This window comes from Schistocerca serialis, chromosome 1 (assembly GCF_023864345.2).
Source record: "Schistocerca serialis cubense isolate TAMUIC-IGC-003099 chromosome 1, iqSchSeri2.2, whole genome shotgun sequence".
Lineage (NCBI taxonomy): Eukaryota > Metazoa > Arthropoda > Insecta > Orthoptera > Acrididae > Schistocerca > Schistocerca serialis.
The window spans coordinates 608,156,353-608,183,138 of NC_064638.1; the positions used below are offsets into that span (position 1 = coordinate 608,156,353).

Genomic DNA, 26,786 nt, shown 5'->3' on the forward strand with positions numbered 1-26,786 from the left:
ATTGCGATTTTTGAGGTTGGTCACTGATATTTGTATTTATTTAGTTAATGTTAAAAGCTGTACTGACATTGGTACGCATGGTGGTTTTAAAGTTAGCACCAACCAAAGGTGATGTTGTACATGTGACTGACCTGGCTGGTCTACTGGTTGTCAGGGTCAATTTGTGTTCATGTATCATGATCTGGGACCTAGGATTGACAGAGCACGAAGACAGGATTCCATCTCCATTGGAACCCATCATTGCTAGCTTGCAAAAGGATCACACATCATAATATCACTTCGTAAATGGGATTGTGAGGGTGGTTGTGAGGACTGTGTTGGCCTACACAAGTGGGACCATTTGTTGTTCTGGTGTCCCTCATGTGTCTGTCCCTGTGTGACTGGGAAATGAACACAGTTTATGATGCATTAGGTCAACCGAAGCGTCCGATCCCACCTGTCGGCTTTGACCCGTGACGTAAGGCTGTTATGGTGTGTGACGTCATGACGGCGCGGAGTTTGGTTTGCGAGTTATGGCGTGTTTGTAGGTGTCGTCGTGTTGCTGTTTGTGGTGCCCTCTGGTGGTCTGTTTAGGGGTTTCGTGTTGTGTGGTGTATTGGGTTCAGTTTGATGTTACTGCTTCTTCTGGCTAGTCCTCGTTTTAACTATGTGTGGAGCGGAATTGGTTTCGGTGAGTTAAAGATTTAGTGTTTTTGTGTGAAAGTTATTGTAGTGGTGTTCGCTGTAGGTCGTGTGTTAATTTGAGTAAATTACTTTGTTGCTGCTCTTGTTAGGTATGGATATGACGAATAAAATTAATACTGTGCACTTGCATGCTATGATGGGCGTGACTCCGTTGGAGTTAATAAAATTTCTGCAGCTGTTTGGGTTGTTGGCGGAGGTAAAGTGCACTGTTTGTGGGCTTAAAACAACATTGGCAAAAGTTCTGGCATCTCGGACCAGGGATGGTTATATGTGGCGGTGCCGTAGGAATTACCTATGGCACTCCGTACGTCGCGGTTCCTGGTTCGAGAAGACTAGGTCGGGCATGTATGAGTTTCTGTTCTTGACATATTACTTTTGTTATAAATCCTCTCACAGTTTTTGCGTGCATGAAATTGGCACGAGTGAGAGGAGTGTGCTTTGAATGGTTTTCGTTTTGTCATGAAGTATGTTCCGAGTTTATTAAGTACAGATGTAAGTTGGGTGGGCCAGGGATTGTGGTGGTGGTGGATGACTCTCAATGTGGGAAAATGAAGTATGAGAGGGGTAAGTCTGTGGTTGGTCTCTTGGTGTGAGTGTTCGAAATGTGTTTTTAGGGTTGTGGAGGGGCGGTCTAAGAGGGAATTAGTGGGGTTAATTGAGGAGTTTATAGAACCGGGTTCTACTGTAGTTTCTGATGCTTTTTCTTCTTATAGGGGGTTAGGTGAGAGGGGTACAATCATTTAGTAGTGAACCATAGTTTAGAGCTTAAAAATTATGAGACTGGGGCTTGTATGAATACCATAGACAGGATGTGGGGGGCTGTTAAGTCAGTTCTTGGGAGGGGGAAAGAGGCACTCTTCTAACCTTCAGTCTCATTTAGATGAGTACTGTTGGCGGAAGAGTGACCCTGAGGCTATTGGTTTTTTTTTTAAAGGGCTATCAGTAAGATGTACAGGTCGAAGGTGGTTAGTTAGGGTGGTTTGTGTGGGTGGGTGGCTGCGAGTGGGGAGGGGGGGTTTAGTTGTTGGTAGTGTTTGTGGGGGGGGGGGGGGAGTGTGTTGGTTTGTTATTTAGTTGTGGAGGATCTATTTTGTTGCAGTTTTTGTTGGGTTGTAGTGTGTGATTGAGATTTTTTTATTGTGTGTTTGTTTCTTGTTTATGGGTATTTTATTTTGAAGTGTGTGTGTGTGTGTGTGTGTGTGTGTGTGTGTGTGTGTGTGTGATCATGGTGGCCGGACTAGTGTGGCGCCGGAACTTTGTTGTGGTAAGTTTTTCTTTTTCTTGTTTTTAGTGTATTTGTTGTGCATTTTTGTGGCTGGTGGGGTGGTTCTGAGTTGTGTGGTTTGTTGTATTGGTAATAAGGAAGTGTTCGATTCCAATTTGTGGGATTGGGAGCTGATGTTGAGCTATATAGGTCAAGGGAAGTGTCCGATTCCAGAGGATATTGAGTTTAGTGGAATTTGGGGAGTTTTGTGTTGTCGTTTTTTTTTTAGTTATTTTGTGTGGGTGTTTTTTGTTTTGTCCCAATGCGTCATAGACTGTGTTCATTTCCCAGTCACTCAGGGACAGACACATGAGGGACACGAGAACAACAAATGGCCCCACTTGTGTAGGCCAACCCAGTCTCCACAACCACCCCACAATCCCATTTACGCAAAGATATTATGATGTGTGATCCTTTCGCAAGCTAGTAATGTCTCTAAATTTGTTTATATTTACTTTGTCCCCACCCAAAAACCCCCAATTTCCCACACTTGTCCCGTTAGGTTCATTAGGTTTTTTGTGGAACGTGTATGTGTGTTGGGTTTTCAATGTATTTTCGTGTTTGTTGTCATGTTCCTTAGTGACATCATAGGCAACCTATTGGAGTCGTCGTGTATGGTCGTTTCCACCATATTTGTTATGACATGCGTCAAAGCGCACTACTTCTGTATTCCTGTGACAGAAATTGAATAATATCCTGGGTCCATTTTGGGTCAGTCTCTGTAAAGGAAACATTAGACAGTGCTATTGGTGTGACATATGATGAGTATATACCCCTCCTGGTTGTTAGTATCTGCTTTCAGTCCCTACTTTTCATTGTAAGATAAATCGTAGTACTCCATGACTCTGTTCGACATGCGGCCCATGAAGCTAATTTGGTGGACATAGCTGTCTTGTTAAGTGCTTTGCGTATTGCTCTGGAGAAGAGAAACAGCTGTAATTGTTGTCTATGATGTTAGAGAGTCTCCTTGCTCAAAGTAATCGATAGTAGAATAAAAAGTATGCAATTGTAAGCACTTGTTTGAATAGTGCCCTATTGTCCACCCCAAACTTCCTGTAACATAGCTCCAAAGAGTTTTCTAAAGGAACTTTTAAAAATGGAATTACTTTATCAAAACTAATAAATCAAATGATTGGAGTCCAGTGGCTTATAAAGTTATTCTGTCCAGATGTGTTGAAGAGTCCAAAACTGCTGTGATTGACACTAGTAATATATGGACCTAGGAAATCTGGTTTCATTTGCCATAGCTAAACATTGTCATAGCATGAGACACTGTGTGATGTATGAGGAGACCAGGATTGTGTTAAAAGTATTTTCCTTCTAGGATTGCATTGTAGAGGATGCAAATATCTTCATTAGGGTTTCTGGATTCGCACGGAAAATAACCTGGAGCCCTGTACATACTGTGATCAGGTCTCAAAGAACAACACAATACTTCAAAAATGTGGTCTCATCACAGCACTACCAGGGACATAGCTAGCAGCCAAAACCACAAGGACTTTCATCAGCAGCACTTATTTTTAAGACTTGCTTCAGTGTATGACAATGTGAAGGTTTTCAGCAGTTATCTTGATGAAAAAGTGTGAATATTTCACTACATTGTCTGGTGGTACACTTGAAAAGTGTAGTTTCACCAGTTGTACGGAGGACAACTTAAGTGTTACACACTAATTGTACGCAGTTTGCTGTGAACAGTAGCCCCATTGATATTATGACTCTGCCAACACACTGGCCTTGTTCACACTATATCAGTAGCCATGTTTGACGATGCCAATGGCAAATTTGTTTCAGATCCCTTGACAATATCACTCTGGCTTTATTACATTAGCATATGTTTTAAACTTAAGATGGTCTTAGAAGTTTCGCATTTTAAAAAGTCATTCACCCAAGTGGATTGTACAGGAATAACATCATTTGACTATTGTACAGATTCTCATGTTTAGGGAATGGAAATAGTCATCCTTGGCACTGAAAAGCCACTGAAAGAGTTGAAAATAAGTAAGTTGCCAGGCCTGGATGGATTCCCAATTCAGTTTTACAGAGTGTGCTCTTTGACATTACCCACTTATCTTGCATTTACCATTAATCTGTTGTCCAATGCAAAGCCCCAAGTAATTGGAATAAAGTGCTGATGCAACAGAGGTAAAATTTTTAAAAAGCATTGCTCATGTGAAACTCAGCTTGCCCTTTTCTCACACAGTATCTTTTGAACCATAAATGAAGGCCAACAGGCAGATTCCATATTCCTAGATTTCTGGAAAACGTTCAATACAGTGTCCCACTATAGGCTGTCATTGAAGTCCCGAGTGTATGAAAAAACATTGCCAGATATGTGAACAGCTCAATGACCTTGTATGTAATAGAACCCAGTATGTTGTCCTAAATGGCGAGTGTTCATCAGAGAAAGGTATTGTCAGAAGTGTCACAGGGAAGGTTGATAGGACCACTCTTTCACTCTGTAAACGTAGACAGCCTGATGGTTAAGGTGAGCAGCAGTCTCTGATTGTTCGCTCTGTATGGGGAAGTGTTTTCATTGAGTGACTGTAGGAGGATACAAGATGGCTTAGACAAAATTTCTGACAGGTTTGTTGAAAGGCAACTTGCTCTAAATGTTGAAAAATGTAAGTTAATACAGATGAATAGAAAAAACAATCCTATTGTGCTGCTGCTGCATGATATCATTTCTAAATTTTATCAGTTCTGCGTAACACAACTAACTGAAAATATTTTGGAAGGCTGTAGTTGACATCACCATCAGTGCTGCACAGTGTGTCGTAAAGCTGTTTTACTGTATTACGGTAATCTCCATGCCCTCACCAGTGATCCACATCTACATACAATACCACAAACTACGTGTGATACATGGCGGAGGTTATCTTGTATCACTACTAATCGTTCCCTTTCCTGTTCCACTTGCATATAGAAAGCAGGAAAAATGACTGCCTATATGTCTCTGTATGACCCTTAATTTCTCTTATCTTCATGGTTCATACTTGAAATGTATGATGACGACAGCAGAATCGTTTTGCACTCAACATTAAATGCCAATTCTCTAAATTTTTCTCAATAATGTTTCATGAAAAGAACATCATTTTCTATCCAGGGATTCCCATTTGAGTTCATCAAGTATCTCAGTAAGACTTGCGTGTTGATCGAACCTGCTGCTAACAATTCTAGCAACTTGCTTTGATGTCTTCCTTTAATCTGACCTGTGGGTATCCCAAACACTCGAACATTACTCGAGTTGGCCATTTGCCTTCCCTACTACCATCCTTAAGTGCCTGCTAATTTCATATCACTTTGCGGTGTTACTTCTAGATATGTAATCAATATGTTGTGCCAACCAGCACACTATGAATACTGTATTTGGACGTTATGGGATTGTTCTTCCTTTATATCTGTGTTAACTTACATTTTTCTAAATTTAGAGCAAGTGCTATTCCTCACACCAACTAAATTTTGTCCAAGTCATCATGTATACTCTGTCAGCGACTACACCTTCCCATACACCATAGAGTCATCAGCAAACTGTTGCAAAGTGTTGCTGTCCATCAGATCATTTGTGTTTATGGAGAATGAGATAGTACCTATCACACTTCCCCAGGACACTCCTGATGAGACTCATGTCTCTGATAAACACTCGCTGTCCAAGACAACGTACTGGATTGTATTAATTAAGAAGTCTTCAAGCCACTTGCATATCTGGAAACCTATTCCATATGCTTGTAACTTTGCTAACAGTTTGCAGTGGGGCACTGTGTCAAATGTCTGTTGCTGTTGCTCATCATCCATGGTTCACAGGATATCATGCAAGGAAAGGGCAAGATGAGTTTTGTGTGAGCTATGCTTTGCACATTAATGTTGATTTGTGGACTGAAGATTTTCCATCTCAGTGAAAAGTTTGAGAACATGTTCAACAATTAAGCAGCACATTGGTGTTGAGGATATTGGTCTGTAATTTTACATGTCCGTCCTTACCTTTCTTATATACGGAAGTCACCTGCAATTTTTTTCCAATCACTTGGGACATTGCACAGGGTGAGAGATTCACAATAAATGCAAACTAAGTTTAGGGGCCAGTGCCTTAGAGTACTCTCTGTAGTACTGAATTGGGATTCCACCTGGACTTCGCAACTTATTTTTTTTTTTTTCAACTCTTTCAGTTGCTTGTCCACGCCAGGATGCCCATTACTATGTTCTCCAAATGGGACTCTGTGCGACTATCAAATGGTGGTTGTCTGTACAATCCTCCTGTGTGAATGACTTATTAAATGCAAAATTTAATACTTCCGCTTTCCTTTTGCTGTCTTCTATTACCACACCAGATTTGTCCTTTAGTGACTGCACTACTGGCCATTAAAATTGCTACACCACAAAGATGACATGCTACAGACGCAAAATTTAACTGACAGGAAGAAGATGCTGTGATATGCAAATGATTAGCTTTTCAGAGCAGTCACACAAGGTTGGCGCCAATGGCGACACCTACAATGTGCTGACATGAGGAAAGTTTCCAACCGATTTCTCATAAACAAACAGCAGTTGACCAGCGTTGCCTGGTGAAGTGTTGTTGTGATGCCTTGTGTAAGGAGGAGAAATGCGTACCATCACCTTTCTGACTTTGATAAAGGTCAGATTGTAGCCTATTGCGATTGCGGTTTATCGTATCACGACATTGCTGCTTGCGTTGGTCGAGATCCAATGACTCTTAGCAGAATATGTAATCAGTGGTTTCAGGAGGGTAATACGGAATGCCGTGCTGGATCCAAATGGCCTCGCATCACTAGCAGTCGAGATGACAGGCATCTTATCCGCATGGCTGTAACGGACCATGCAGCCACGTCTCGATCCCTGAGTCAACAGATGGGGACGTTTGCAAGAAAACAACCATCTGCACGAACAGTTCGATGACGTTTGCAGCAGCATGGACTATCAGCTCGGAGACCATGGCTGCGGTTGCCCTTGACGTTGCATCACAGACAGGAGTGCCTGCGATGGTGTACTCAACGACAAACCTGGGTGCACGAATGGCAAAACATCATTTTTTCGGATGAATCCATGTTCTGTTTACAGCATCATGATGATCGCATCCGTGGTTGGTGACATCGCGGTGAACACACAGTGGAAGCGTGTATTCATCATTGCTATACTGGCGTATCACCCGGCGTGATGGTATGGGGTGCCATTGGTTACACGTCTCGGTCACCTCTTGTTCGCATTGACGGCGCTTTGAACAGTGGACGTTACATTTCAGATGTGTTACGACCTGTAGCTCTACCCTTCATTCGATCCCTGCGAAACCGTACATTTTAGCAGAATAATGCATGACCGCATATTGCAAGTCCTGTACGGGCCTTTCTGGGTACAGAAAATGTTCAACTGCTGCCCTGGCCAGCACATTCTCCAGATCTCTCACCAGCTGAAAACGTCTGGTCAATGGTGGCCGAGCAACTGGCTCGTCACAATACACCAGTCACTACTCTTGATGAACTGTGGTATCGTGTTGAAGCTGCATGGGCAGCTGTACCTGTACACGCCAGGCATATTAAGGCCGTTATTACGGCCAGAGGTGGTTGTTCTGGGTACTGATTTCTCAGGATCTATGCACCCAAATTGCGTGAAAATGTAATCACATGTCAGTTCTAGTATAATATATTTGTCCAATGAATACCCATTTATCATCTGCACTTCTTGGTGTGGCAATTTTAATGGCCAGTAGTGTATATATAAGCCTTTTACTCACCTTTTATATAGGAGCAGAATTTTTTCGTTTTCAAAGATTTGGTAAGGTATGATGGTGATAGTTGTTGTAACCTTCATGCATCAGTCATTTTATGGACATATAATTTTGTACTAATTTTGCCTATTCTCATTTGCGTGTTCCTTTTTGAACTGAGAGTGCAACGTTCTCTGCTTCCTTAGCAATTTATGAATTTTGTTATTGGACCATGATAAGTCTTTATTGTCTGTAAGCGCTTTACTTGGCACCTATTTCTCCAGAGTGTGATTTACAATCTGTTTAATCTGCCCATAAATCCTCTATGTCCATCATACGGGAACTAAATGATGTCCATTCATTTTCTAAGTGGGATACTAACAACTGCACATCTGCTCTTTCTAGCAAAACTACTGTCCTAGCCTTCTTGACAGTTTTATCAACTTTAGTATCCATCGTCGCTGTGATGACATCATGATCACTTATCCCTGTCTCTGTACTGACTCAGTCAATAAGATTGGGCCTGTTTGGAGCTACAAGGTTAAAATATTTGTATTGTGTGTGGACCGTTGAAGTAGCTGTTCAAGACAGCTTGCAGAAAATGTTTTTGAAAGTACATCAGTAGTCCAAAATGAATTGTCTACAAGTTTGTCCAAATTCTCTGTTACCCAGTTCCCTACCATATTGTGCTCCTAGATATAACTATTAGGTTTGATCGTGCAAATTCCACAATTGAGACAATTGCATGACAACAAAAACACAATTTGGTAAACTTTCTCTGAAGCAATGACATCAAGCGGGTAATATGTGTGTTTTTACTAGCTCACATGTATGTGAATAGAGCCTCTTCCTTGAAGCTGTCATTACAGTGAATATTTCTCCTTTGTAGTTGTTACACATGTTTTTATTTTATATTATGCTGCAGTGATGTTTTCTGCTCTTATAAGGAGTGTTGGCTATGACAGTTATTGAATTTATGCAAAATGTTGGAACACGCTTCAGTTTAACCACTTCTTTCTAAATTTTTTGAATTCATCTATCCATACTTGTAATCTTGATAGTTGTTAGCTGCAACATCAGTTAGGATTTGCAGACCAAATGACCTGACACTTAGAATAATAATTTTGTGGTTTAGCTTCTCATCATATTTTGAATTTTTGCAAAATTATTACTTATTTACAAGTAGGTAAGATTCACAAAAGTTGCTAAAAGTGCTGATTTTGGAGTGTCAAATTATGAGCCAAGATAAAACAAACATTACACACATTGACTTGATACAATTATTCACTTTTTGCTGGAAGACGATAAAGACAACATAAACTATGTTTGTATCGAAGAAATTGGGTGGGATGCTGGGGAACTGTATGAACTAGCAGCCTGCTCACATTTATAGGCTATCTAAGTTTTCAAGCTATAAGTTGACAGTCCCCCACACAGAGTGGTGTAAAGTCTTCTCGATTGAGATGGTGTCCTGGTTTCTGGTCCTAAGAGCCTCACATGCAAGTCTCAAGATGTCAAGATGGTATCCACCAGAAGAGGTGTTCAGAGAAAGTGATTTGTCACATATCCATACCAAAGCAAGTAGAGATCAGTGAACGTAACCAAAATTCAAAGCTGCACAAAAAGGTGTAAAGATTGGCAACTTCTGTTTATTTCCGAAATGTACAATTGTGCATGTCACAAAAATGTAAATATCAGTTACCGTTGGAATCACTCAACTCATACAAAATCCTGGGTGTTATGGTTTGTGGTAGTATGACGTAGAGTGGTCTTTTACACTAAATGTAGGTAAAGCAGATGATAGACTTCAATTCGTTGATAGTACATGGCGAAAATACATTCTACAAATGAGGTGACTTACTAAAAACTTGTGTGTCACATCCTAGAACATTGTTCAAGTGTGTGGGATGTAGCAGATAAGACTAAGACAGGATGTTGAAAGTATACAAACAAGGTGAACACGAACAGTCTCATTTTTATTTAACTCATGGAGAGTGTCACATAAATGCCGAGAAACATGAACTGGCAGTGGCTTGTAGATAGATCCTATAATAAGCAAACTTCCAGAACATAAAGAAATTGGCATAATCCATATAACTTCAGGCAGCTGATTACCTTGATAGTCTCAGATGTTATTGAATTTAGCATATGTTAAAATTCAGGGGTAAATAAGAAGCACATATTTTTTTGTTTCCTCCAGAAAATTTCCTGCCTCAAGATACAGGCCTCCAAACATGACACTGCAGACATCATTTTGAAGATGCGAATTTTGGAAGAATTTTTGAAATGCTGTATCTCCAACAGTTCTAGATATTTTGTTAGTTTATATATATATATATAAAAACAAAGATGAGGTGACTTACCGAACAAAAGCGCTGGCAGGTCGATAGACACACAAACATACACGCAAAATTCAAACTTTCGCAACAGACTGTTGCCTCATCAGGAAAGAGGGAAGGAGAGGGGAAGACGAAAGGAAGTGGGTTTTAAGGGAGAGGGTAAGGAGTCATTCCAATCCCGGGAGCGGAAAGACTTACCTTAGGGGGAAAAAAGGACAGGTATACACTCGCACACACGCACATATCAATCCACACATACAGACACAAGCAGTGTCCTTTCGTCTTCCCCTCTCCTTCCCTCTTTCCTGATGAGGCAACAGTCTGTTGCGAAAGCTTGAATTTTGCGTGTATGTTTGTGTTTGTTTGTGTGTCTATCGACCTGCCAGCGCTTTTGTTCGGTAAGTCACCTCATCTTTGTTTTTATATATAATTTTTCCCACGTGGAATGTTTCCTTCCATTATATATATATATATAAAAATAACCTAACCAACTTAAAAGTGGAAGCTCTCCGTTAAAGAGAATATAGTACTACATGGTAGTAATCAACACAAAAAAATTCTAGCTTTACTGGATTGGCAGATTTGGAAAAAAAAATTGTGTATATTATAAAAAAAAATTCAAAAGGCGACAGTAAAAGAACTTTAACAGGTGTGTCCAAACAAAGGATACCATTATAATAATAATAAAGCAATTATCTTTCGTATATATAATCTGTGTTTTTAGCTATATTTTTCCCATGTAGCTAAAAACACAGATGATGTGACTTACCAAACGAAAGCGCTGGCACGTCGATAGACACACAAACATACACACAAAATTCAAGCTTTCGCAACAAACTGTTGCCTCATCAAGAAAGAGGGAAGGAGAGGGAAAGACGAAAGGATTTGGGTTTCGTCTTTCCCTCTCCTTCCCTCTTTCCTGATGAGGCAACAGTTTGTTGCGAAAGCTTGAATTTTGTGTGTATGTTTGTGTGTCTATCGACGTGCCAGCGCTTTCGTTTGGTAAGTCACATCATCGGTCAAAGATGATGTGACTTACCAAATGAAAGTGCTGGCAGGTCTGCTTGTGTCTATATATGTGTGGATGGATATGTGTGTGTGTGCGAGTGTATACCCGTCCTTTTTTCCCCCTAAGGTAAGTCTTTCCGCTCCCGGGATTGGAATGACTCCTTACCCTCTCCCTTAAAACCCACATCCTTTTGTCTTTCCCTCTCCTTCCCTCTTTCCTGATGAAGCAACAGTTTGTTGCGAAAGCTTGAATTTTGTGTGTATGTTTGTGTTTGTTTGTGTGTCTGTCGACCTGCCAGCACTTTCATTTGGTAAGTCACATCATCTTTGTTATTTCTTACTACTTTCTTTGTTGCAGTTATTTCTTACTACTTTCTTTGTTGCAGTTATTTCTTTTCACTTTCATTGTTGCAGTTATTTCTTTTCACTTTCATTGTTACAGATATTTCTTATACTTTGTTGTAGTTTCTTGTCAGTTTCTTTGTAATGGTTGCTCATTGTAGGTTTCTGTATTGTAGTCGTTCAGTGCTAATTTGTTTACTGGAGAGGCTTCTAAGAAATCTGAGACCATCTACTGAGTTTTGTGTTTTCATGAAGAATTTGCCAGTTGACACAGTTGCAGTGTGTTTTGTGAAAAGGACTGTTTGAAAGGTCTTTTGGCTGGGGTCGCAGGAGAGTGAAGTGTGCTGACCGTGCATATCCATAAAAGAATGATATATTAACACAAAAAAGAGAATTTGTTCAGGTTGGGAACAAGTGTTCTCATTTGAAGACTCTGTTTCAAGGAGAAGATGTTTCCAGTGATGACTTTTGTGTTCTAAATATTTTGACAGAATAACAACAATGGTAGTATCTGAACAAGGTGAAGCCTCCCAGGATGCAGATTTTGCATCAATAGAGGAAGAATTAAATACCCTGAATCGGTCAACTACAGAGGTAGGTGTTAGTCCTGTTAAGAAACAGTGGTCAGTGAAGTTGAATCATAATCTCTATGCATGAAGAAAGCGCAGAGAAATTTGAATACACTACAGCAAAACTGGCCACACTCTTCAAAGTAGAAATTCAACCTTCAGGAGAAAATGAACCTAAGCACTCCTGCACCTCTTGCCAGGAGTTTTTCACAAAGATCAATTCAGCTGCTGAATATTTTGCATCCTACTGTCAAAAGGTGCTAGTTTTAACTATTATTCCAGAGACATTTTCAAAGAAAACAATTTTGAACCATATTCCATCAGTATCAAAGTACATAGTAGACAAATAAAGAAATGTGAGGTCTGTAAAAGGAGTCTTTGGAAGACCAGATCCCTATTATGGTCATCCTGTAGAATCAGCTCAAGTTCAAATAGTGCAGTCATTTTATCTGGAATATAATTGTGACTGTTCTCGCCAAAGTGCCAACAAAAAAGACACTATAACTGTAACAGTTGAAGGTCAAAAAGTTGTGGAAGTGAAGAGGTACATGACCCGCAGTGTTAAAGAAAATTTTGCAATTTATAAGAGTAACTATATAACTTCACGTATTGGAAGATCAAAACTTTATGCACTCTTACCTAAGTGGGTAGTTCCACGCCCATCTAGAGATGTCTGTTTATGTGCGTACTGTGCGAATTTTGAACTTTGTGTGGTAAATTTTAAGGACTTAGTGGAGTACATGACATATGACACTTTGGTTGGGCATTTGAAGTCATTAGTAGTCTATGACATAAAGCGAGACACTTGCTTATTTCAAGAATGTGGTGACTACTGTGGAAAGGGAGGACTGTATTTACAGAAATGTGAAGAACTATGTTTAGTGCTTCACTGTGATTTTGCTGAGAACTGGTCTATAGTTCTCCCATAAGAAGTACAAGGGTATCATTGAAGTAATGACCAGGTTTCAATTTTTATATTAGTGACATATAGCAATGCGTAAAATTCTTCAACTGCAAACAGGGGCAGAGATAATCGTCTTTATTTCTGTTGGTGCTCCTAGTCATTTTAAAAATTCTTACCAGATGTTTGAATTGAGTAAGTCGCTTGTGCCAACTGACTGGGTAAACAGTGCTACTGGTCATGGGAAGGGGCCTTGTGATGGTGTAGGAGGCCTGCTGGAGAATCATGCTACAAAACATAATCTTTCCAGACCAAATACAGCTGCGATTCAGAATGCTGAGGATTTTACGAGAGTCATGAAATCTTACACTCCACAGCCGTCATTCTTCTGTCCAAAGGGAAAATTGAATTATTCCATGAGCATGAAAAAGAAGAATGGTCCAAACAAACTTCTCCTCTGAAAGGAATTCAGAAGACACATTTTTGGACTCAAAGTGAACTGATATTGCAGGCACTTTAAAGAGCATGAAAGAAGAAATTTCGTTCATTCAGCCAACAACTAAGAAACAGCAGGATAATATTCAGATTCACAACCTGAGAAGGGGTATGTGTGTGCGTGTATGTATGATTGTGACTGATGTATTGCAGAGATTGTAGACACCAGTTATGTGTTAAACGAAATTATATCTAACTTTATGCTACCACATGACCAGGTGCTGGATATAGGTTTCAGCTGAAGGACAGCAACAATGTCATCAGTGCTCACCTCCTGTTCACAATGTTTGGAACATTGTAAGTGCTCTAGTTCCTATTGGTTCAACAGGAAGGCATCACTCTTATGTCATAGGAAGGTACTGAAGCAGTGGAATTCATTGACTGGCTAATTTCAGTACAGAAGAGGGTCACAGAAGTTGTATAAACTGAAACCTTTAAGTCTTTGGACCTTTCACATACATTTTTGAACCATTTAAAATGCTTGAAAAATGAGTCTCTTACACATATTTAAAAACTAAAATTATGTTAAATAAGGCTAGGTTTTGATTTTTATGAACCTGTTATGTGATAATGTGGTAATAAAACAGGTTTTATGTATGGCAAAAATTTCAGTTGTTTATAAAACCTGTTCAACCTAAAAGTGGAAGCTCTCCTTTTCAGGAAATGTAGAACCATGCGGTACTAATCAACAGAAAAAAAATCAAAATTTTATTGATTGACATTTTGAAAAAATCAAAAAAATCCATAAATTATAAAAAAAAAGTTCACAACACCATAGTAAGAGAACTTTCACAGATAACTCCAAATGGAGGATTTATTTGTAATCATAAAGCAATTATCTTTCAAATAAAAAAGCCAACAAAATATCTAGAACTGTTCCAGAGTTACAGCATTTTAAAATTTTTTCCAAAATTCGCATCTTCAAACTTGTATGTTCATTGTAATCTTTGAAGGGCTGTATCTAGGAGAAGAAATTTTTCTGGAGAAAACAAAATAATACATGTTCCTTACTTAGTCCTTCATTTTAACATACGCTAAATTCAATAACATCCAAGACTATGAAGGGAAGATTTTTTCCTAGCCTGCCTGAATTGATATGGACTATGCCAACTGTATTAGATGTTGAATTTAGTAATAGGTTACAGCGGCCTACATATTGCTCTCATTGATATTGTGAATTCCAGTACAAGATTAATTATAACATGCAAAGATGTACTGAAGCAACCACTGTCCCTGCCATCCATGCATGATTGGAACAGTAAGAAACCCTAAATACATGGTACATGGGAACAATTGTTTGCAGAGTAGAGGGCAGGACTGTTTATTGTACTAAGAGAACCTCTGTCATACCCAACACGTAAAGCTATTTGCACTCTGCTACAGAATGTGTGTTGATTTGAAACTATCTGGCAGACTAAATATGTGTGCTGGGCAGGGACTCGAACCTGGGTCCGCGGTAGAGTATTTGCCTGCAAGAGGTAAAGGTCCCAGGACTGAGTCCTGCTTTGGCTCTCAAGTTTATCTTCCAAGACATTTCAAATTGGTACACACTCTACTGCAAAATGAAAGTTCATCATGCCTCTGAGCAGACACACTAACTGCAGGCAGACTGTGACTCTCTTAACTACTGGCACTGTTAATCAGATTATTTGTCAGGATTCACTGCAAGATGCCTTACATATGTCTTGTTACAAAGTAAGGAACCCTGGAATGTGGTTCGCAACCTTTCCCATTGTTGGAAGGAGCCACCAGTAAGCTGCGTGCATCACTGTGGTACGTACATTTTAACTGAATAATGAATTCGACATGTTGACATACTCTACCCACTGTAAGTTTAACTGTGTTAATACAGGAAACAAAGGAAAAAATTGGATAAGTGTGAGTAGGACTCGTGCCCTTAGGGTTTCATACAAACATAATTACATATATAGATAGTAGTAATAATAATAATAATAATAATAATAATAATAATAATAATAAAATTTCATGTGTCTCTATGGCCTGGTGCAAATCTTCTCATTGGACATTACTTTGACAACTTGTGGGCCCATAACACATCCCAGCTATCCAATCAGGGAAAGAGGACATACAGTTTAAGATGAAATCTGTATCATATCATTCTGGCGACTTCTCACATCGTTGAACAGAGAATGCTGAACATTTAATGTGTATTAAGTAAGCAATTCTGTATTAGTGATACACATAATCTTGTGCATATCTGGATTACTTAATGGCTAAAATGGTCATCCAGTTACAGTTGTTGGATGCCTATCTAAAAACTTCTGGGGACAACAACTATTTAATTTTCAGTATTTCATATAGCTAGCTACTGACCAAATTTAAAAATTTAAAATGCTGTCGTAATCAACTAGTCAAGCAATATGTTAAAGATCTTACACAATAAGTCTAAACCCCCACTAACACTCACACAATAATGAAAGGAAAAAAGTGTATCGCTTACCACTTCTTTTCTGTTCACGCAGTAAAAAGATGTTTACATTTATTACTTCTTTACATCTGACTCTATATCCAACACATTTTGCAGACAGTAAATGGATATATCACTGAATGGACGTACAAAATTATATCATTGTGCAACACATAGTAGAGAAGATAGGGTGTCGTATACACAGATGAATGTAAAACCAGCTTTTCTTAAAATACTGTGCAAGTTACCCAGACTGTACTCATCCAGTATTAGATAATGATAACACTTTGTATTATATTTAATGCACTAACTCATTTGTAAAGCAGTTGAACAATGGAAAATCCAGGATGAAATGCAACAATATTATGAATACAGTAGTTGCTATTCACCATATAGCGGAGATGCTGAGTCGCAGACAGGCACAACAAAGAGACTGTCACAGAATGAGCTTTCGGCCAGCAAGACCTTTGTTGGAAAAAGACAGCGCACACACACACACACACACACACACACACACACACACACACACACACACACACACACACACACAGTGAATGCAGCTCTCACACACGACAACACACTTTGTGTGTGTGTGTGTGTGTTTCCTTTTTTTGACAAAGGCCTCATTTTATGACGGTCTTTTTTGTTGTGCCTATCTGCGACTCAGCATCTCCACTATATGGTGAGTGGCAACTATCCTTTTTGTCATCTGTAAAGTAGCTGGATGCTGGAAGCTGTTTTATACATATAGATTCAGTTCTTCGTAGAATTAGGGTTGGGGGATTACTTCTAATCACTAGAAATGTAAGAGTGCTTCATCATAGATGCTAGCAGATTGTGGAATTAGTCCATTTTGAAATCTAAAATGTTCATTATATAAATTTTTATAAGTTTATTATAATCCACTAATTAGTTGCATGAGCAGAGTTGGTAAGCATCTCCCCTGTGGGTATGCACTACAGCATATTTGAGCAATTAGTTTAAAAAGAAAAATGAAAAATAGCTTGCAAAAATTATGCTCACATCTCTCTCTTCATTTTTGGCATTTGTATTTCATAATTTTAATGGACTCTGATTTTTCAGGTGATACCCACAATTGCGACCAGTAATGCTACAATTCAGCAAGGAGGAACAACTCGGATAATAAATATTGCTCCATCTAGGAGACTGAGTGTATTGGGAGTGCCTCAAGGACATGCTGGAAGCCTACAACTTACGTCAAACAATGCAAATGGCAGTGAACTTCCTGGAAGAGGAACTGTGTCCTTGGTTGCCATTGGTCAGCCAACTATGGCAACAGTTTCATCATCACATCCCACCCTCGTCAGTTCTTTGTCATCACCACCGAGACAACGAGCAACGACACCAGCGGGACGTCCGGGTGTTCAGCAGGCTGCAGTGCCGCGGAAGAGGGCCAGACTGTCTGACCTTCAGGAACGCCCTCCTCCAAATGAGGAAGTTGCAACCATGCGCCATAGTGTTCAGGAACAAAAGACAATACGCATGCGTGAACTGTGTGAACAGTATGCGGAGCATGCTGCTGAGGCCTTTTTTCTACAGGCTGGAGGCAACATGATGGACTATCACATATGGCGTAAAAAGCCATCCACTCCACAGTTCCTACATTTCCTTCGTACTCACCGCCTCGATCCAGACGATGATGATGAAGACCTCACACAGCAACTGTCTGCTACTGTAGCAAATGCTTCACAGAATGCAGATTTGAAAGTGCCTTCGTCTGTTTCATCTTCACCAAGTCCAGTGCAAGGTAATATCCTAATTGAACTGCATGTGTTAACACTTAAGTAGAGTCCTGGATCCAGATAACATCTCTTCTTAATGTTGTAAAAGTGGTGTTGTTAACTGCCATAAAAATGTGGATTTTCAGAAAATATAATTATTGTGAACAACATCCATAATTCTGACTCTGTTATTCGTGTCATCCTTGTATAGATTGGAATATTCTATAGTAGCTTACATTTTATTAGTAAAGGACTTTGCCATTTGAAACATGTCAAGATTTATTCACTTTGAAAGTGACGTATTTAATTATACTGAACTAGCAACCTGCCTCAGCTTTGCACAGGATGCACTTATACCGCAGAAAAATTAGAAAAAAAAGAGAAACTGCAAATGAGGGAAGCAAATTATAATTTTTGAAACTTCGAGAAATACTCATATGCATTAAGAAACATAGAAGTTGTCATGTGTGTGCCCCCCTCGAAAATAGGTCAATTATTTTCAGTTTTTAAAAATTAGGCCACTTTCTTGCATTTTTAAAATTTTTGCACAAAGTGGTTCATATTCAGAAGATAACTGTAATTTCAAAAATATTCCTCATAAAAGTCTACACCTAAAAGTCAGAATAACTGTTTTAGAGATATAACAGTTGGAATAGTATTCTGTCAATGCATATTTTTTGCAGGTTTCATGATTTTTTAAAAAAACAAGATTAGATGCCCAACAATGAAAATGGCAAGTCCCTATCCACTTGTTATTCTCAAACACTGTCGCTACGGTATTTCCGTAAATATTTCCAGTGTCATTGATGTTATGTCATAAACTTGTTTAGGATGTGTGGGGCAGTTCAGTTTTTTGTGTTGTGTAGTGTTTCTTCTTACTGTCTTTCCTGTGGACTGTAAAAAGAATAATACTGGTCCCTACGCTTGTTTTATTTGCGGTACATCTATTTTGGAAGGAGAGACATCAAAAATGATGGAGGGTCACTTTGATACTTGCAGAATGGAAGGATAAGGCCCACACTCTTCTAAAAATGTTGGAGTGATTGAAACTATGTCAACATAATCTAAAGAAACTAATTAACCACAAAGCTACACATGCAGATGATAGAAGTTTAAGATCGTTTTTGTCTTATATTTTCAGTTTCAAAAAAGATTAATATGTACAGAAAAATGTGACTTGGAGGCTTGGGAAAAAAACCCTCTTGTGGAATGTTTGAAGTTCGTTCTTTAACTTTGGAACACACACTGCCTGAGAAAGCACAGGTACACGAAGACAATTTTGGTAGAAAGGTTACCAAATGCATCAACAGTGTTTTGTGTTTAGTAGCTGCAGAAGTCCATTATCATCAAGATTGCTATGCTGACTCCTCCATTGTTTGAAAAAGTGGCTGCTTTCATTATACCAACTCTGATGCTGCTTTTCAAGAAGTTTGAAACTTTGTAGATTCATCAAAGGAATGTCAGTTTTCACTGTACAGTTTACTGCAGTAAGCCAATGAATGTCCCCCTACGGGTGGGAGTTAGGATAGGCCCATTGTATTCCTGCTTGTTGTAAGTGGCAACTAAAAGAAGTCTCCTACTTTTCAGCCTTCAGTATTATGGTCCCCTTTAGAGTTAGACCTCAACACTTCCAAATTTTTCAAAAGTGCAGGCCATTTGGGAAGAATACCTTACGTGGTGTGTCATATAGACCTTCTGCACCTATTATTTCATGGCTCTGCAACTCCACTGATAATCTAGCTAGTTGGGTGAGTACACCTTATGGGGTATATAATTTACTTCTGTTGTCTGCTGTCCTCTTTTGCCCCCATGACAATATTAGATTTCTTTGCGCCCAATATCCATCACGGTAGCCAGTCTGTTGTGGAGGGGCCAACTTTTCCCCTTTTGGTTGTAGCCCCCTGACAACATAGGAATATCACACTGCTGATGCCTGCACTGCAACTTCCCCATGTATGCCAAGGAGTAGATGCCTTTCTACCTGGGACATCAGAACTACGAGCCATGGCCATCCTGCCAGGTTGCCTTTGCTGAGTCGGGGTACTGCCCGTGGGGAGAGCCCTAGGTTGGAGTGGTGGCATTAGGGCAGATGATCCACAATGAAGCGGACCAAGACAACTTTTGCTGGTGACCAAATGTCCCCCAGCAGTCTCTAAGAAAGTGAAGGTAGACTAAAGAGCCAACTCGCATGACCCCATATCATTCCTCTCCCTAACTATGCTATGGGAGGAAAGGAGTGCAGCGAAAAAATAGCAGTATTCACCTCGGTATTTGGTATGCAGCAGAACCGATGGGGATCTTTTCTGGTTACAAAGCCTCTATTTTTAGTAGACAATCTATAGGATAAGTTTGGGGAAGTGACAGTGCTGTCCAAAATGTGCAGTGGATCTGTCCTCGTTCAGGCAGCATACCCAACCCAGTCAAAGTCTTTGCTTGCCTGTGACAAGCTGGATGATACTCCCATTTCCATCACTCCCCATAAAAGCCTAAACATGGCCCAAGGGATTATTTTCCATTGAAACCTCGTGTTGCAGTCTGACGACGATTTATGTGCCAATTTGGCAATTTTGAACGAAGGGGTGTTCACCTTGTGCAGCACATTTATAGGGGACCTAAAGATAATAGGATTATTACCAGTGCCTTCATTTTGGCCTCTGTGGGTGATTTGTTACCTGAAAAGGTCATGGTGATGGTATATCAATACGACATAGAACCATACATGCCCCCCCTCCCCTCCACCCCTCTCTTTGTGATGCTTTAAATGCTGGAAATTTGGGCACATGTCTTTGCATTGCAATTCCAGCACCACATGTAGAGACTGCGGACGTCCACTGCATTCGAATACTCCATGTGACCCTCCTCTCTCCTGTGTCAACTGTAGAGAGCACCACACTCTCCCTGCTTTGTGGAGTGCACAGTACTCTGAAAGGAGAGGAAAATTACGGAGTGCAAGACCCTTGAAAAGCTGACTTACTGAGAGGCTAAACAGAAATATGAAGGGTTGAACCCCATTTGAATGCTATCATCCTGTCATCTTAATACTACACATCGCCCTCGCTGGCAATGGTAGTCTCCTCGGCTAAGCCTATAGTGGGCCCTCAGGGCAGCCCAACTGCATCCCCCTCTTGGTGATTGGGGCATCTCTTCCATTGATAACTGCTCCCCCCCTCAAATGCCATGGCAGTCGGTCCCGATCCCCTTATCCACTAGCCGAAGAAGCAACAGCCTCCACTGGCTCTCACAGTGAAGGGTCTGTTGGATCTCTACCTTCCAACATCTCCCCCCATGCAAAAGAGTATACCAGCCAGTGCCTGAAGGATCGAAAAGCTGCTGGTTGAAGAGCTTCACAGTCTTCATCTGTACCTGAAGTTACATTGGAGAAGCCCTCCCAACAAGCCACTTAAGACCAGTGAGGGGGCAAGCTGACCAAGACGAAGACTGTAAGGAAATGAGACTCCAGTGGCCCCCACATGTACCCTCCCTATCAGCTTCACATTTGAGGATGAGGTGGAGATTTTAGCATTCCCCGAGGACCAAGATCTCACTGACACCTCAGCTGCAATGGAAGTGGTGGATAAAAGTGCTCAATTGGTGGCGGTAGGTGACCATGAGGCCTGAACTGCCTCCTTGGTCCCTTCAAGCCTTCCCCCACAACAGTGGAATTGTGGCTGTTTCTTCCACCACCAGGCAGAGCTGTGACAACTCTTAAGCATTACACCTGCTTTCTGCATTGCCCTTCACAAAATCTGGTTTCCAGCAATGCGGGTCCCCGCCCTTTGTGGTTATCGGGAATATTACAAAAACACGAAATAACTATAACAGGGTGTCCGGTGGAATATGTGTATATATATATGTCCTTACCTCCGTATATAGCGAACCTATGCCCCTTCAAATACTTTCGAAGCTGTAGCTGTCAGGTTGAGGACAATGCAGGAAATTGCCATCTGCCTTCCTCCAGATGATGACATTCCACAAAATGTCTTGGTTGCACTAGTTTCTCAACTCCCCCCACGTTTCCTGCTTTTGGGTGATTTCAACACCCATAATGCTTGGTGGGGTGGAACCAAGATTACTGGCTGTGGTAAAGATGTAGAGATTCTATTAACTCAACTCTACTTTTGCCTCCTAAATGCAAGTGCCCCCACTCACTTCCGTGTGGTGCGTGGCACATACTCGCCGATTGATCGCACTGTTTGCAGTCCTGGCCTTCTACCATCTATCCATAGATGAGCTCACGATGACTTGTGGTAGTGACCACTTTCCGCTCTTCCTGTACCTCCCCCGGCATCACTTACCTGGATGCTTGCCCAGATGGGCTCTTACCAAGGTTGACTGGGATGCTTTCACCTCTGCTACCACCATTGGATCTCCATTGGGTGGCAGCATTGATGTGGTGATTCAGAACACTACTAGTACCATTGTTTCTGCAGCTGAATTGGCAATCCCTTGTTTTTCAAGTTGCCCCTGGCAGAAGACAGTGCCTTGGTGGTCACCAGGAATCGCAGCAGCCCTCCAACGTTCAGCAGCCCTCCAACGTTTTAAACGGCATCCATCCCTGGACCCGTGCCCAAGTCCATCAGCTAATCAAATGACGGAAGTAGGAGTATTGGGAATGATATGTCTCCACAATTGGAACACTAACCTCTCCGTCCCAGGTTTGGACTAAGATCAGGTGCCATTATGGATATTGGACACATGTAGGTATAACTGTGATTTCCATGAATCGAGCTATCTACACCGACCCAGACGCAATTGCAGAGCGTTTTGCTGGGTATTATTCACAAACTTCTGTGTCTGAGAATTACCGACCTGCCTTTCATACCCTAAAACAGCGAGTGGAACGACAATACTTGTGTGTTACTGCACACCACCCTGAATTATATAATGCTCCATTCAGTGAGTGTGAATTTTTCAATGCTTGTGGACACTGTCCCAAAACAACTCGTGGGCCAGACCGTATCCATCCTCAAATGCTTAAATGTTTGAAAACATCTATCAGAGGATTACCAGTACCACCTCCCTGTCATCTTCAACCACATCTGGAGCGATGGCAAATTTTCATCACAATGGCAAGAATGTATCATGGTTCCAGTGCTAAAACTTGATAAGAACCCACTACATATAGATATCATCCTGTTAGTCTCACCAATGTTCTGTGCCTGCTGCATGCCAGCAGTTGTGTGCCTTGAGCCTCAAGGCCTTCTGACTCCATCTCAGGGTGCCTTTTGCCAAGGTCACTCCATCACTGACAACTTGATATACCTGGAGTCTGACATCCAAAAACGCCTTGTCCTGCTATCATCATCTTATTGCCATCTTTTTTGACCTGACGAAAGCCTAGACACCACCTGGTGGCATCGCATCCTCGCTACATTGCACGAGTGGGGTCTCTGGGGCCCGCTCCCGATTTTTATACAGAACTTTTTATCGCTCTGCACCTTCAGCATTTGAGTCAGTGCTTCACACAGGAGCCCCCATATCTGAGAGAATGGGGTCCCAGAGGGCCCTGTACTGAGAGCCCCTCTCTTTTTAGTGGCCATTAAAGGCCTCACAGCAGCTGTGGGGTCGTCAGTATTACCATTTTTGTGTGCTGACGACTTTCACATTTCCTTTTGCTCCCCTACAGTTTAAAAACTGAATGTCGCCTACAGGGAACCATACAAAAGATGCATTAATGGGCCCTAACCACGGCTTTCAGTTTTCCGCCGCCAAGACTTACATCATGAACTTTTGTCGCCATTGCACAGTTCACCCTCACCCACAGCTTTATCTTGTGACAATATCATTAATGTTGTGGACTCTTATCGCTTTTTAAGCCTGGTTTTCAACACCTACTTAACTTGGGTTCCCCATCTTTGTCACCATAAGCAGCACCGTAACATTCTTCAATGCCTGAGTCATGTCTGGGGTGCAGATTGCCCTAAACAGTTACTGCTGTACAAAGCCCTTGTACAAACCCATCTTGACTATGGAAGCCTGGCAAATGGTTCAGCGCCACCCTCAGCACTGTGGATGCTGGACCCTATACACCATTATGGAATACGACTTGTGATGGGACCTTTTTGAACAAGCCCAGTGGACAGCATGATCATATAAGCTGGGGTTCCTCCATTGCGGATCAGACAACAACAACTGCTTGCCAATTGTACCGTGCAGCTTCGGAGCTCGCTTCAATATCGAAATTACTATCTCCTTTTTCCCTAACACGGCAAACCATCTGCAACAGTGGGCTAGATCAGGGATTACAATTGCCGCCCCTGTCCAGTTCCTTTTTACTGAACTCGAGTCTTTCCCTTTACCACGTCTCCTCTGGGTCCACTCACATATACCTCCAAGGTGTATACTTCAACCACAGCAGTCTTCCGCCACCTATTTCCCTCTATTCTTGACATGTCCCAGGGTAGAGGAAATTTTCACTGATGGTTGATGGTCATATTGGGTTCACTTCTGCTCATGGAGGGTATAATGAACAGTGCTCCTTGCCAGATGGCTGCAGAGTTTTCACTGCAGAGTTAGTTGCCATCCCTTGAACTCTTGAGCATACCCGTTACAGCACCGGTGAGTCTTTCCTCACCTTAAGTGACTCCTTGAGCGCCTTACAAGCTCTCAACCAGATCTATTCTCACCATTCTTTGGTAATGGCTACCAAAGAATCTGTTTACGTCCTCAAACAATGTGGACAGGCAGTGGTTTTTCATATGGCCCCCGGGACATGTAAAAATCCTGGGAAATGAACTTGCTGATAGGCTGGCCAAAGAGGCTATTCATAAACAGAGTCTGGAGATTGGCACAGCAGAAAGTAATCTCCTATTGGTCTGACATCGTAAAGTTTTGGGCTATGGAATGTGGAATGGTGCTCCCTGACTTTGCCAAATAAGATACTTATGTAAAGGAGATGACGAATGTGTCGTTCTGCATATGAGCCTATCACAAGGACTCCATTGTCCTTTGCCGGTTCTGCATCAGTCATACTTGGCTGACTCACTATCAACTGCTGTGTCGATGAGGGCCTTTCTCAGTGTTGCTGTGGTTCACTTTTGACAGTGGTCCACATCATGTTGGAGTGTCCATCTTTAGCCACCTTGAGACGGACTTTTAATCTTCCTGACACACTACCTGTGGTGTTAGGTTACAATGCCTCTGTGGCTGATCTACTTTTAAATTTTATTTGAGAGAGGTGTTTTTTCACTCAGTCTAAGAGTGGCCTTCTCTCCCAGGCCTTCATCCTACCTGTGTTTTATCCTGCCTCGCTCCCTTTCGTGCTGCCTGTTTGAATTAGTGTTCATCTTTTCACCATCTGTGTTTCTCTTGCTTTCTGCCTTTAGGCTGGGGATTTTAGTGTGTTCTAGAATGGCTGGCTCATCCTTTTTTATTCTTGCCATCAGCCGGTCAAGGCCATCTACTTTGTTGTTTTTAATATCTTTTATTGTTTTTTCCTTTTCATTAATGTTTTCAGTTTTGGCTTTATACTTTTATTTCCTTCTTCAATGTGGTTAGACACATAGTTTTACACTTTTTGTTCCTTCCCTGAATTTCAAGCAATAGGGTTCCTTTGGGAGTATGGTTTAATCTGAGGCCTGTGTGACTAAGAAAAAAGGAAATGATAACCACGCAGCGTAGTCTCTTTAATCTCCAAACCAACCACCAAGCCAGAGAATGTCTTCCAGAAGGAGATAAAATAACCATAAAGACGCTAAAATACAAATTGACTGAATACTACAGTGTCGGAGTCCTGTTAGCCACAATGCGCACCTCTCTCCCTACCCCCATTTCCCTTCCTCCGTTGTTTGTTTTCGTGGCAGTGGCTGCAAACTGTTCAACCAGTGTACAATGGATGCGCTATCAATGAAAAAGATAAGTGTATGAAAAAAGTGGAAATAGCTGAAGACATTAACCATGAAAACAGAAGAATGACTCCTTACAGAATTGTCAAATATCCAGAAATCACCGACTTTACTGAGAGTGCTGGTGTTATGATTCTTGAAACTATACAAGAAATTGTGTAGGGTGTGGTTGTGTCAAAGAAGAAAGGTAGTGAACAATCCCATGTGAGAAAATGTACAGCAGTGTACTTGTTTCATAAAATGAGATCAAAAACCATTGTTGAAATTGTCTCAAACATGGATTTCTGCTCTTCCTAGAGTAGTATGGCTTTTGAGGCTTCTGCTGTTCAGTTATAGAAACCAGGTATTTCTCATTATTTGTTCTCGAACAATGACAGATAAAAGTACATTTAATGTTATGGGTGGAATCAGGTGTATGACTGCTGGAAGCACTGCAAAAAATCAGAAAGTAATAAAACTCTCTCATCTACAACTCTAATAAAACATCAAGTGCCCAAAATATTATAAGGAGTGATCAGAAAATCACTGTTTGAGGGCATTGTTGCACCCTATATGCGTTGTGGCACAACTCCAACGTGGGTATGTAAGTACTGTGGATGAGTGTGGTATTCATGTCTTTCAACATGCATGTAGTAAATGCGGAAACATGAACTATGCGACCAACTTGCTGTTATTCTTTTCTTGGGTGCTGTAGGACAAACACCAGTAGACATTCACGTAGGAGAAGGAAGAATGTGTATGGGGCAGCACGTCTGTTGAATACCATACCTGGGAAAACTGCGACACGGGATGTTGCTGCTTCACGATAATGCATGTCCCCATATTGCAAATGTTGTAATGCAGATTTTATGCTAACTCAAGTGGGAGACACCTGAGCACCCACCCTATATTCCTGATGTCTCCCCATGTGGATATCACACCTTCAATCTCTTAAAAAGGGCCTTGAATGGTCAATGATTCTTGTTGGACAAGGATGTGCACCAGGCTGTTAAGGACTTTTTCACACAGCAGGGCACAGTGTTTAACCAAATGGGTGTTTTCAACCTGGTGCATCAGTGGGATGATTGTCTCAGTGCTCACATAGATTTTGCCAGTTTGGCATACCAATTCTGGACTGTACACCTGCGAACAGATACTTCTTTATTACCCTATTATACTATGCTATCGTTCTGAAGGCAGGATAGAGTTGGAATTGAAAAAATTGTTCTGTGGAATTCCAACTCGGAAGGAAATTCATTAAAGTGACAGTGCCTTGCAATCATGATTTTGCTTGGATGATGGGGAAGTTCTTACGGCAACCTTCTAGTCCTTCTTGGCGGAGTTTTACGGAGAAAATTACAGCTGGTGAACCTTACACTAAATTGCAGGTATTAGCATTTCTCTTCAACAACAACCCACCCATAGTTTGTAACACCATATTAACTGTTTTATCTTATGCCATCACGAAGATTAGG

At 41.0% G+C, this 26,786-nt stretch overlaps 1 protein-coding gene across 4 annotated transcripts in view; it reads left to right on the forward strand.

The window, feature by feature from the left end:
• The window catches only part of LOC126477588 (helicase domino), a 423,343-nt gene that overhangs the window by 5,073 nt on the left and 391,484 nt on the right, over window positions 1–26,786 (forward strand). For all 4 annotated transcript variants that reach the window (XM_050103628.1, XM_050103631.1, XM_050103630.1 and 1 more), the window contains one exon: window positions 16,830–17,514. In XM_050103628.1, the coding sequence (XP_049959585.1) occupies window positions 16,830–17,514 (685 nt within the window). The remainder of the gene's footprint in view (window positions 1–16,829; window positions 17,515–26,786) is intronic.